General features: G+C 38.6%; 2 protein-coding genes across 3 annotated transcripts; one reads left to right on the top strand and one right to left on the bottom strand.

Moving 5' to 3' along the window:
- Positions 1–28: 28 nt before the first annotated feature.
- LOC131980819 (chymotrypsin-like elastase family member 3B) lies at positions 29–3,363 on the top strand. The gene is made up of 7 exons (XM_059345124.1): positions 29–479; positions 581–752; positions 1,405–1,530; positions 1,785–1,921; positions 2,626–2,768; positions 2,860–3,012; positions 3,099–3,363. The coding sequence occupies exons 1-7, from the start codon at positions 440–442 to the stop codon at positions 3,114–3,116; spliced, it is 789 nt and encodes a 262-aa protein (XP_059201107.1). The 5' UTR covers positions 29–439; the 3' UTR covers positions 3,117–3,363.
- Positions 3,364–3,446: 83 nt separating this feature from the next.
- wrnip1 (WRN helicase interacting protein 1) lies at positions 3,447–11,018 on the bottom strand. Of its 2 annotated transcripts, none has more exons than XM_059345122.1 (7): positions 10,309–11,011; positions 9,076–9,270; positions 7,579–7,817; positions 6,220–6,440; positions 4,982–5,137; positions 4,366–4,445; positions 3,447–4,287 (listed from the first exon to the last, which is right to left on the bottom strand). In XM_059345122.1, the coding sequence occupies exons 1-7, from the start codon at positions 10,978–10,980 to the stop codon at positions 4,006–4,008; spliced, it is 1,845 nt and encodes a 614-aa protein (XP_059201105.1). In that variant the 5' UTR covers positions 10,981–11,011; the 3' UTR covers positions 3,447–4,005. The 2 variants fall into 2 exon arrangements, with proteins under 2 accessions (XP_059201105.1, XP_059201106.1); XM_059345123.1 differs by having other exon boundaries at positions 4,069–4,287; positions 4,371–4,445; positions 10,309–11,018.
- Between the last annotated feature and the right edge of the window lie 2,119 nt (positions 11,019–13,137).

Here is a 13,137-nt window from a genome sequence, read left to right as displayed (position 1 = left end):
AAAATGTCTTTTTTAAAATATTCATTATTTTTTTATTATTTGTCAATCTCATTTTTTTGTGTTTTTCTTTTTTAAAAGCTGTTTCCAAATATTTATGGATTTTGAGTGATACATGACATTCCTCCTTTCCTTAATTTACCTGAGATCCAGCAAAAAGTCGATCAGGAAAAACCATATTGCCTTATGCCCATCTTAAATTGCACATTTATTTAATATTCTCTCTTACTTGGTGCTGTTACTCCCTGTGCAAGAATTAAAAACTTTTCCATAGCTATTGGGATGTTTCAATGTGCACATACGTCTGATTCAGCCTTTATCTGAAAGTGGTTTTGGCACCTGGAATACATAAGGAAAACTCCCAGGCTGTGTCTGGTGTCGTCTGGACTGCTGCCCATAAATAGCTCTGCATGATAAAGCAGTTCTTTTGGATGAATAAGAGATGGAACTGGTGCTTGTCTTCCTCCTTGTTGTTACAACTGGTGAGTTCACATCGACCACATTATTTTACTGTTAGGGGTTTATTAACAAAGTAAATATGATGATATGAATGTTACTTCTTCTGTCTCTCCCTGTGTTAAAGTGTCTGGGTGTGGTGTACCCAGCTACCAGCCCAACACCAGCCGTGTGGTGAATGGGGAAGAAGCACGTCCATACAGCTGGCCATGGCAGGTTTCTTTGGAGTCCTTCTTCCCCACTTGTGGAGGAACTCTTATTGCTCCCAACTGGGTTTTGACCGCTGCACACTGCATCACGTGAGAAAAAGTCTATTTGCATTGGTGGAATATATAAGTATATTTACTCAAGCACTGTAATTAAGTACTTATGTTGTGTATTTCTATTTTATACAGCTTTATACTTTGCAACTTATGAATAAAATATCATACATTTTACTCCTATTTCATACTAGCAGTTACTTGTCACATATAAAAACACATGATATGCATAAACAGTATAATGTCATGTAATACTAGACTAATAATGTACCAATGGTACAACAATTCTATTTTTGTAATGAAAACATATATATATATATGTATATATATTTATATATATATATATATATTTATATATATATATATATATATATATATATATATATATATATATATATATATTTATATATATATATATATATTACTTTTACCCAAGTAAAATGTTTAGTTCAGGTGACTTGTGATGGAGTATTTTTTCACTGCAGCATTTTTATTTTTACTTAAGAAAAATTCTCGACTACTTCTTCCACCACTGTTTATTTGTTGCATTCACTTCTTAGATAAATAGTAAAGTTAATATAAGATTTTTTTTTTGCAACAGTTACATTTTATTTCACATTAGAGAAGGAGTAAACCAGATATTTACTTGTAAAACTTTTGAATGCATTAAACTTTTTATTTCCCAATCCAGATTTCACACATACAGGGTGGTTCTTGCTGAGCACGACATGAACAAGGAGGAGGGCCCTGAACAGTCCATCATGGTGGCAAAAATGTTCATCCATCCAAAATGGAACGACAACTGTGTGTCCTGTGGGTAGGTTACCGTCCTATCTCAACATAACAACTCCTGCTCTCCAGGAAGGCCTGTCTGTGGTGGAATATTAAGAAACACAGTGAATATGTCCTTGAAAATGCGACTATACCCTGAGCGTTTCTGTTGAACAGCAGCTGAGTAAATACAAGTTTAACATTTTTATTAAAAACACCTTCACCTGTAGGGAAAACAGGCACTCTACACAGCTGCATTTATTGACACGTTATATCTTGGTGTTTCATCCTGTTCTGTAGGAATGACATTGCTTTGCTCAAGCTGGAGAGAAGTGCTGTTATCAATGACAAGGTTCAGCCGGCTTGCCTGCCACAGCACGGTGCTACTCTTGCCCACAACCAGCCGTGTTATGTCACAGGCTGGGGTCGACTCTCCTGTAAGTCTGCTGCCAAGAACCTTAAGTTCAATTTTGCAGCACTTGTACTTTACTTGAGTATCTCTATTCCATGCTTCTTTATACTTCTACCCCACAATGTCTCCAAGATCAATATTTTACTTTTTACTCCAATTAATGTATCTAACAGCTTTAGTTACTAGTTGATCTGGAGATTTAGATTAATACACACTGTAAATCAACTAATACTTTGTAATATACTTTTGTAGGTTATGCAACCCAAGAACAAATAAAAAAAGAATTGAGCTCAACTTTCACCAGGAGCAGCATTAAACTGCTGAACACATTAATGTATCACCAACAATAATTATCCAGTTATGTTTATTTCTGAAATGAAATGGGCCAGTCCTTATAATGAGTACTTTTACTTTTGGTTCTTAAATTATATGTATATATATATATATATATATATATATATATATATATATATATATATATGATTTATACTGCTGTTACTGTCATTACTATTGTTATATCTTTCTATACCATACGATTTTTATGCATACTATATCACTGATATTCTATCTTTAACTGCTGTACTTTACCATACTATTTCATGCAATATAACTATATTATTGCACCCTGTACTATATACCCAGCTAATGTGGGTTGTAGTGCATCATTGTGTAGATCAAATATGTTAAATATGATTTAAGTGCTCAGTTATCATGTGATTTTCTCTTTAGCTGGCGGTGCTCGGGCGACTACACTACAGCAGGCTCTGCTTCCTGTGGTGGATCACAGTATCTGTAGTCGAAGTGACTGGTGGGGAAGCTCAGCAAAGACTACTATGGTCTGTGCAGGAGGAGAGAGCAAGTCAGCGTGCCATGTGAGGAACAACCACACAACTCAGTGCTTAGTGTGATACAAATGATACAATTTATTTATTTATGGCTCTAATATCTGATATTATCTCGCAGGGAGACTCTGGAGGCCCTCTGAACTGTGAGGGCAGAGATGGTAAGTGGTACGTGCAAGGAGTGACTAGTTTTGTGGATGGACGGGGCTGTAATACCCCTCAGAAGCCCACAATGTTTACCCGTGTGGCCACTTTCATCCCCTGGATCAGTGAGGTGAGGGAAACCACGTGAATAGCATGAAGCAACAATGTATTAAATATATGTTATTTGCAAATTTAATCTGTGTTATTTCCTTTCAGACCATGGCCCAAAACTGAAGAAAGCTCCATAGCCAAAGAAGTGACTGGGCAATAAACTGTATCATGGCATTTTAATATATTTGTCCTGTATTTCATCAAAATATATACAGATTATTAAAAAAATAAACAAACAAACATTTTAACAAATTTTTGACAACATTCACCATTTTAATAATTTGAATATCTGTTATGGAAATACAAATATTATGTGTATTTACTGTAGGTTATTGTTTTTTATTTGAACAGATTCAGGGCTTTTATTATGAACATACCTATATGTAAACAAACTGTAAATGGTTAAGGTGTTATTATTAATGTATTCAAAAAGTACAGAAGAAAGTCAACGTAGAGAGAAATTTGAACATCACATGATGGTTGACTGATGGACACATGCTTAATTATTTTTTTAATGTTTGCAAATTAAGTCCCAATAGTAACTTTGAATTTGGATTAGCAGCTATAAAAACTTACTTAACACAACACGTGATTATTTGGTGGGATTGTTTTCATTCATCAGTAGAGCTGCAAAGATTATTCGACTAACAGTTTAGTCATTGGACAGAAAAATAATCGCCACCTATTTTGAGGAGAGATTAACCATGATAGTAACTTTTCATGCAAAATTGACAGAAAATGCAGTCTTCAGCCTCTAAAATTAGGAGATTTCCTGCTTTTCCCAGTTTTATGTTATTAAACTGAATATCTTTGGGTTTTGGAGTTGACAAACAAGACATTTAAAAGCATCACGTTGGACATTTATCACTGTTTTCTGAATTTTTTTTTTTTAGATCAAATGATTAATCAAGTGAATAAACAACAGAATAATTGATAATGGAAAATAATCAGAAGTTACAGCTTTGATTTTTAACCTGTTAGAGCAAGCTGTGTCAGTCATTGCAACAGATCCTTAGGGGTCTGCAGGTGTCCAGGTGAAGAAGTTGATCCCCTGCAGCGCGTCAGGTAAGTAGTCCTGCTCCACGGTGCCGCTGAAGGCAGGGTTGTATTTGTAGCCTTTAGCGTAGCCCAGCTGTTTCATCAGCTTGGTGGGAGCGTTGCGAAGGTGCAGGGGGACAGAAGGGAGAGGGCCTTTGTGGTTCCTCAAACAGGTCTTCACATTAGCATAGGCGTTGTAGATATCCACAGACTTGGGGGCTCGTGCCATGTAGACTGCACACTGAGCCAGGATCACCTGTCGGACAGGAACAGAGTTAATACAGCTATTGTAAGACTGAGTGAAAATCAGGTTGATAGGACTACAAACACAGACCTCACATTCAGGCATCCCGATGAAGTGGCAGGCTTGGAAGGCTGACACGGCCTGAGGGAGAGCGGAGGGGTCCGCCATACCTGAGAGAGACATGGGACAAGAGATATAGGACGTCCAGTCAGACTGTGTTAAAAGATTAAAACATTTTATTATTTTTTTATGCAATAAAATAGAACAAGGTGTCCATGGTTCCTTAAAAGTTCTAAGATAAAATGTATATAAAAGGTTAATAACTATTAATAAACAATCAGCCAGTCTGATAATATTTCAAGTATTCAGGTTCACTGGACTATTTAGAGGAAGTGATTGTTTTTCCACACAACATTAAAGTACTGTTTTGATTAAGAAAGTACTACTAATTAATTTGTACTATATTTAACTTTATAAAACAATGTTAAAGAAACAGTGTGTAGGATTTAAGGGGATCTATTTGCAGAAATTTAATGTAACTCATAATAATGTTTTAATATGCGATTTTAACAGGGTGTCAACGGTATAACATTTCCATTATGTGATAAATATTTGAAGCCGTCAGCTGCTTTTGAATGACAATAATACAGTAAATGATCAAAAAATAAATAAATACAGAGATGATATAACCAATCATTAAACCTACCCACATCCTCGCTGGCAAAGCGAACCAGTCTGCGAGCCACATAGAGAGGATCCTCTCCGCCCTCCAGCATGCGGCCGAGCCAGTACAGAGATGCATTCTCATCGGAGCCTCTCATCGACTTATGGAGCGCTGAGATACAGTTATAATGCTCTTCACCTTTGAGAAACACACACAGATGCATCAATACACGTGGTAAGAAAAGAAGACACGTCACTCAACGGACAAACAAAAAGGAACACGACAGATCAGACCATATAAAGCCGCATGAAGGAAAGAACATTGTCTCCACTGAGTTCATTACTCAAGCTGAGAGACAGTTTCATCACCCTGTGAAGCAGGGAACAGTAAATCTCAATCTTTTGGGACAGCTGATGCGTTATGTAACAGGACAGCGTGGATGAGAGTGAGTGGGCGAGGGGCAGAGTGAGAGAATGTAAATGGCACTACAGTATAGATATTGTTACTAGGAGGAACATGAAATAAACACTGACAGAGTCATAGTTTTATATATCATTTTGTAAATACACCGGGGCTCTAACTTAAATGTGTGTACTGTGTAACACGTGGCACTCCTAAGCAACCATGAGCACGGCTATTAACACCCCAGGTTATGTGCATCGTTGAGGTTTCTTTTTTATCTCGTATCATTCAGTGCATTTCATATGAAAGGCCCGTGATGGGATGGGGATTGCAGTTTGTGGAAAGTAATCTGATAGGGCTGTTAAGCTAAAAAACCTTGAGTTATTTGAAGTGAAGATTTTGATGGCAGGTATTATACTGAAACCGCTGAGTGGATTTAAATGTGTGGATTTGTAAAATATGTAGCAATGTGTTAATGTGCAGATAGACCTTTATGAACTGTGTGACACACCTTTATTAATCCTAAAAGGCCTCTACATGAAGCACCACAAAATCAAGTAAAGTAAATAGGCTTTTTGAGCAATAGATTTCAAAAATAAGGTTGGATTCTTTTTTTACTTGTTTACTGCTAATCAGGGGCCAATTTTAAATGTTGACGGATACCAAATACCAAATAAATAGCAAAATACAGAAATAATATAATCTCTGATAGTGTTTCAGAGTTATAGCCATCATTAATTATACTTAAATAACAGAAAATAACTGTGTTGAAGCACTACTACAAATGTTATATTTTTATCTATATTGCCCTGAAGTTGCACACGGCAACTCTCAGATGACAACTCTAAAGTTAAGAAAATAAATACACCTGGACTTACCAGCTTTGTCATAAAGAATATGGGACCTCTGAAGTCCTTCCTTGACGTGCTGCTCCGTCACCAGTATTTCCTGAGAACCATCTTCTCTGGATGGGTCGGGCCGGGCCGAGCTCACCTGAGCCTGAACAGCCAGCTGCAGACTGTTGAGTCCTGTTCTCGCGTCACCATCACAAAGGAAGGCGATGGTTTCCAGAGCTGTTTGTTCAATGGAAATCTTTGGCCTAGGAAAACAATAATATATAAATATAATTGATTTAAGACTTTAAAATAGAGTCTTTTTTTTAGTAAGGAAGCAATGTATATGATGCACTATTCAACCAGTGGAAACTAATATGGAAATGGCCCAACACCGAACGAATGAATTAAATGGGACCATTTAATTTTTTATACCATATATATATATATATAGTTATAAATTGGCACGTGGACCCCATCTGTTGAGAACTGGATTAGCCATGGAAGATGAGAACTGGAAGTTCTCACTTTGTATCAAGCAGCAAAAAAGTTCATAGCACATAGCATGACGTGTTTGAGTTTATTTGCCTTACATGACTTTGCACGTCCTGCATTGTGACTATTGTGCAAGCAATACTACAGTGCACATTGCTGCATTGTCAATTCTCAGTAGCCAGTTTCTCTTTTGGATTATGTTAAGAGATATTTCATTTTTCACCCTAACTGGGTGAACAAAATAATAGCTCTTATTATAGCACAATATGATACAACAGCTCTGACACAAACTACAGCCTTTAAAATGAGCATAAAGTTGAGCCAAAACCTCTTAACCAATTTAAACTAAAACTGAAGATCATAATCTTCATGAAGGGTGGATTCGTTGCAGGACAGTTATTAGAGTTGGCTATGTGTTCCTTATAAACTGGTAACTGTAATTGTAGCTGTGTAGTATAGGTTACTATGGTGATTTATCCCAGATAGAAGAGAGCCAGCTTCATTCTGGTTTAAACCCGAACTCAGCTGGCTAACCCTTTAATCTCACAACATGTCAAAGACTCAGATTTCAGAGCAGCCAAAACAAACAAAAATCTGACCAAAATATGTCATTATATCTCTGGAGTCATCATCATCACATACCATCTGCAGCCAGCAGTCCACAGCTGTCTTACTGTCTACAACTCTAATGCAAATTCTTTTCTGTCAACATATCAGAGCAGATCAGAGCTGAGGGGATTGCTGTGGCTCCAACAAATAAAAGTACACTCCTCCCATTTATTATCTAACTGAACCCTCTAAGCCAGGAGGAGAAGAAGTCAACAGGCCTCCCACTCAACCAAAGAAGTTTCTAGTCATCCCGGTCATGATGTGTGACATCGAGGGCTCGGTCACCAGGGGTGCACTTACTCAAGTCCGTCTGATTGGTCTTCATCTTTGGGATTTGTTGCATCTCGTCCCAGGACTCTGATCCCCAGAGTGGCCACAGCCCTGTCCAGGATCGAGCCCATCGCCTCCACAGAGAGCTTCTCCAGAACCAGCACCCTGCACCTGCTCAGTAGGGCAGCATTCACCTGGAAGGACGGATTTTCTGTTGTAGCCCCGATCAGAGTCACCGTTCCGCACTCCACGTGAGGAAGGAAGGTGTCCTACAGATAACAATCACATAATGTAAGGAAGAAAAGGAGGGCAAAGCACGCAGCGGAGGAGAAAACTACAATGACCATTGCTGAAATGCCAAGATATCAAGCGTAAGTATTCGTTTAACTATGACTCCCTGCTAGCTGACATAAGGATTTACTGTCATATAGCACAAGAATACACAAAGTAAAGATTGTTTTCTACAGTCAAGAGTTTCCAGCAGGAAGAAGGCAGAACTTTGAATGAGCTTCTATATGTTAGGGCTGCATGATTTGAAAAAACAAACAAACATCTAACAGTGATTATATTAACTGATATTGTAATTGCTAATTGATTAGTTGACGACTGGAAAAAACCCAACTATTTTGATAACGATTAAGTAATTTTTCATGCAAAAATGGCAGAAAATGCTGTTTCCAGTGTCTCAAATATGGAGATGTGCTGTTTTTCAGTTTGTTTCAAAAATATCCTGATAAAGTAAATATCTCAGGGGTTTGGACTGACAAAACAAGACATCTTAAGACATCACCTCGGACTTTAAGAAACTGGGATGGACATTTTTATATTTTTATGGACCAAAGTTGCTGCAGCCGTAATTTTGATTGTAATATGATTTGCTGTGTTGGAGTGTTTGCAACACCACAATACTTCATTCAGACTAATATTTTGCCTTAAACAAATATTACAGCTCCTGCGATTTGCATATTGCACTAGTCCATATTGTGATTTCGATAAAATGCTGATTAAGAGTACCTTAAAATGCTTCAACTGTAAAACTACTGTAGATTCATGTTCTAAAATGAAAATAAAAACAATTGATTGTCTGTACACATATTCAGATTGAGAAGAAAAATAGAATCTATTTCTTCTTCTACTGACTAACAAAAAATAATATACGATTTCCAAGAATCAAACAAAGGATTTAGAGGGTATTTTATGAGAGGGGATCGACTGGGTGTTTAATTTTGAGTGAAGACTTTCTCACAAATGGAGCAGTTATGACAGGCTTTATTTTTTATCTTTGGGCAGAGCCAGGCTAGTTATTTACCCTTGTTTTTCAGTTTTTATGCTAAGCTAAGAATCTCCTGGTTGTAGCTTCATATTTGAATGACAGAAAATAAAGCAATAAAGTGATTAAGAATAATTCCCAATATGGCAAACAAATCCTATACTCTGACACAGAAATTGAGGAAAAAATACTGGCTGGATTTTGGAGTTGCAGCTTCTAAATACAGATCAGGACTTCTTTCTGGCTCAGTACTCTACCTGTTGGGATTTGTTGAAGCGATGAATTTCATCAATGAACAGGATGGTCTTCCTCTTGCACAGCCGCAGCTCATTCTGCGACTGCTTGATCACCTCCCGCACGTCATTGGTGCACGCACTGGTGGCGGACAGAGTGACAAAGCGAGCGGTTCCTTTCTTTTTACTGCTGCTGGCAATTATGTGAGCCAGAGTGGTCTGAGAGACAAGAACAAAACATTTGATTAAAACACACTGAATGCCTTTTGGAATCTAAATAGAATAAATGATTTGCACTTATATGGTATTTTTAGTTTTTAAGCCATTAATTTAATTTTCCAGGTCATATAACGCACCTTTCTTTCAAGGTCTTGTAAATCTCATCTTCACTGTAAATCCTTATAACAAGATCCTGAAATAAACTTTTCAATTGTGAAAACTGAGCGCTGTAAGACCCCTGACAGCGAGGATTGACTGTTAAAGTGTTACTAAAGCATGTTAATGAAGTCTAAGTATGGCAAGCTTCTGAAGGACAATCCTCCCTAGGAGCTTGGCATACGTAAGAAGTCATTAACACGCTGTATTCAGGTGGAACAAAAAACAGATGCAATCACCAACCGGGCAGGCAGAAGGAATAACCTACTCTTTCAACATGTTATACAAGTTTATTCTCTCTTTATCAAGTGCAAGAGAGAAGAGCTATTACTTTACTACAGTATACTGCTGGCACAAACTGTAGCTGCTTAAAAGTAAAGTTATAGCTACATAGTAGCAATGTGTTGATTAATTGATTACAACATGGGACAGTAATTTGGATAATTAAATATTTTTGGGAGTAATTTAACAACCAAAAAATGCCAAACCGCTAACATAACAAACATGTTCAATTTAAAGTGACTAGACATTTTTTTCAAATGAAATCTCATAACAGAATGTTGAGTAGTTAAAATGAGCCATGTATTTACAAAATTAAAATGCTGCTTAATGCTGCTTACATAAATGCATCAATACAAATGATCTAAAATATGTTTAGAATACATAAAGCTATCTAAATGGGACCATTCTGCATAACGAGTAGTTTTTGATACTTTAAGCACATTTTGATGCTGATTCTTTTACTTCAGTAAGTTTTGAATGCAGAAAGTTGACTTGAAGTGGAGTAATTTCACAGTGTGGTATTACTACTTTTACTTAGAAACGCCCCCCCCCCAGTTTGGGAACCACTACACTAGTGGATGCTGCATCTCATCGTCCCACCTTTCCGCACCCTGGTGGTCCCCACAGGATCAGAGACGGGATTTCCTGCGAGTCCAGAAGAGAGCGGAGGAGTGTTTGCTGGCCCACAACTTTATTTTGACCGAAGTATTCCTCCAGTGTGTTTGGTCTCAGCATCTCCGCTAAAGGCTTGTTGGTGGACAGCAGTGTCTTTGGTGATAAAGTGTGTCTGTTCTGTGCAGGGGGCTGCTGGGTCCTCAGGTCACTAGTTGGACCTGCTGCTGATTCCGGCTCCGCCTCGCCCAGGAAAGCACGTTTAACTCCCTTGTTGACAGCAGTTTGTTTACTTGATAAAAACCTGCTCCGTTCACTCGGAGCTGAAACTTTACTCTTGTTGGTCTGAAACAGAGAAAATACCGAAGATGAAGGAGCCGCAGCGGCCACGGGGGAGGTGGAGGAGGAAGTGGAGGAGGAGGAGGAGGAGGTGGCCGCAGCAGTGTTGTTGACCCCGTGGCAGGGAGGCTCAGCCTCCGCGCTTATGCGAGATTTTTTCATGGGAGGCTCGCTGTCGTCTCCTGACGGCGGGCTGCTTTCGGTGACGCTTTTCAGCAGACACACGTCGAGGTGTGCGTTAATGGTGGCCGGCGTGAAGTCTTTAAGACAAACGGGACACTGCACCGCGTCCAGCGCTGTGGACGCCATCCCGTTCGCCATGTTGGTTCCCGCGAAACTTTTGACCTTTAATCACGTGACCAAACACCGATTTTAATTGTAACATTTGGAAAGTTTTTTTAACTTAAACTATACTTGACTTCCTTCTTCCTTCTTCCCTCTATTCTAAATGAATATGTCGTTTAGATGTCGAATTAGCTTTTTCTAGCCGACTTCCTTTAATGTATTAGCTGTCAGGGTGCATTCACGGGCAGACTGGGCAGTCCGACATCAGAATATTTCCTGTCTAAGGTTATGTTTTGGAGAACAAAGGACATTGTGAAAAATTGGAGCTGGATTGTTTTTCTGTTTAATCATCAGGATGGCGTGCCTGGCCACTGTTGCAAATTAAATGCGACTGTAACAGTTTTCATCAAGAAAAACGTGTTTCAATTTTATTAATAAAGTACATTTCCTACAATACATGAACGCAGCCTCAGGGTTCTTGAATAATACGACACTCAACACAGACTAAATGGTCACATGCACACACTTTATAGTGTGTATGAAAATGCATGTGTTTTTTAACAAATTAAAAAATTGTCAGAACACAAGTTCAACTCAGAAGAGAAAAAGACCAGACTGACAGCAAGTAAAACAGCTGGGCTGTGAGCGCTCCCTGGTGGATATTTTTAAATTATCTACTGACCACCTGGGATCATACACACCTGTGGTTTACAATCATCTGGTGCAGCAAATTCCTTAAAACAGTTTTATTATACCTACACAAAGTATTTCTACAGCTACATGCTACCTGCAAAACCTTCTTACTCATTCACAAGCTAAAACATAAATAACCCTTACTTGATCCCACTTTTTTTCTCTACATTTCACTGGCAGTAATAAACTCAGGCACAAGTGCATAGAGCAGTGTCTTACAGATGGGGTCTTGGGAAGGCCGTTCAAAGACCAAAGAAGCAATTTATTTGTTATATGTGATTGGTTGGTCTAGATTACTGTCCCCAGGGCCCAAAGCTCAATGCTTACTGTGTGTCAGCTGGTGTCTCTAACGTAAATTTATTTCAAATTGTATTCCGAATATCTAGGGCCTGATCTTTACCCCTTCCAACAAAGCCCCTTGTGTTGTTTTAATGGCCACTTAGGATTTAGTATGGGTTATGGCTAAATACTGTTGGCTTCAATTAATCAAAAGTGACTTTATGCAGCTATTTTCTTAGAAAACTTTGTGTTACTTTATACTTTATTCTCTGTCCTCTGCTCAGATAAAAGATCCGGCGAACAGAAACACACCAGTGAGGTCAACCAGGCCGTGAAGACGGAGAGAGAGAGCTCAGGAGGAGCGGGCTGGCAGCCAAGTGTCCCCCTCAGGGAGAATGGCCAAGCTGAAGTCAGTTCATCAGTGTGCCAACAGCCGAAACATTACCAAGCTGGCCTTCTTCCCCTACTTAGAGAAGGTGAAAACCATGCGCTGCTTCTGGGAGATGAAGTTTGAACCAGAGGTATCCATGCAGCTCATTAATTCCATATGAAAGATATTCAGGCTATGTCAAGGAGTGCTGATAAATTATGTCCCCCTGAATGGGTTCTTGAGTCTGCAGGAGAACCAGCAGAGGGTGGTAAAAATCACATTTAAAAAAATAATGGAGCAAAGTACTGGTGCATTTACTAATTTACTTATTTTTGACAGAAACTGCACTGCTGCTGCTCTCTTTATAGTAAAAAATAGTAATTTGAGATGACAATTTTTTAGTCTAGTCTAGTTTTGCAAAGACAGTCTAGAACAACCAACATACCAGAGTATTAAGTGGCTAAATATGATACCATGATGTTGAACGTTTCCACTGAATACTTAAGTGCCAAATAAGGGCAATAAATAGCTTTGAATATGCCAGTTTAATCAAGGATTTATTTTCAACCGAAGTGATAACCAAACAGTGCCAAAAATAGTGTAAAACATGCAGTCTGAGATTCAGCTCACCACATGCCGAGGCTGGAACTTAAGTAGTCTACTATAAAGCAAACTGAGACATTGTAAGTAATCAAAAACCAGTTTTGATTTTTTTCTCTCTCTTCACGGCAGCCAAGAGATTCACTTGAGCAGCGAGAGCACAGCTCCTGTCCAGAAGTGAGCTCATTATTGTATTTGGCAGAGCTGGTGGTGAAGCCAGAGGAGGCCGGGGAGATTTCCAGACATGCCGT

The sequence above is a fragment of the Centropristis striata genome, chromosome 11 (assembly GCF_030273125.1).
Source record: "Centropristis striata isolate RG_2023a ecotype Rhode Island chromosome 11, C.striata_1.0, whole genome shotgun sequence".
Lineage (NCBI taxonomy): Eukaryota > Metazoa > Chordata > Actinopteri > Perciformes > Serranidae > Centropristis > Centropristis striata.
This window is presented reverse-complemented; position numbering and strand designations above follow the sequence as displayed.

Bases quoted from the DNA above. Each gene is read 5' to 3' on its own strand.
- LOC131980819 (XM_059345124.1), top strand. From the start codon at position 440: ATGGAACTGGTGCTTGTCTTCCTCCTTGTTGTTACAACTG. The intron at 753-1,404 runs GTGAGAAAAAGT...TTCCCAATCCAG, and splicing joins ACCGCTGCACACTGCATCAC to ATTTCACACATACAGGGTGG. The intron at 1,922-2,625 runs GTAAGTCTGCTG...TTTTCTCTTTAG, and splicing joins AGGCTGGGGTCGACTCTCCT to CTGGCGGTGCTCGGGCGACT.
- wrnip1 (XM_059345122.1), bottom strand. From the start codon at position 10,980: ATGGCGAACGGGATGGCGTCCACAGCGCTGGACGCGGTGCAGTGTCCC. The intron at 9,271-10,308 runs GTGGGACGATGA...CTTGTCTCTCAG, and splicing joins GACCACCAGGGTGCGGAAAG to ACCACTCTGGCTCACATAAT. The intron at 6,441-7,578 runs GTAAGTGCACCC...TTGTTTTCCTAG, and splicing joins GACCAATCAGACGGACTTGA to GCCAAAGATTTCCATTGAAC.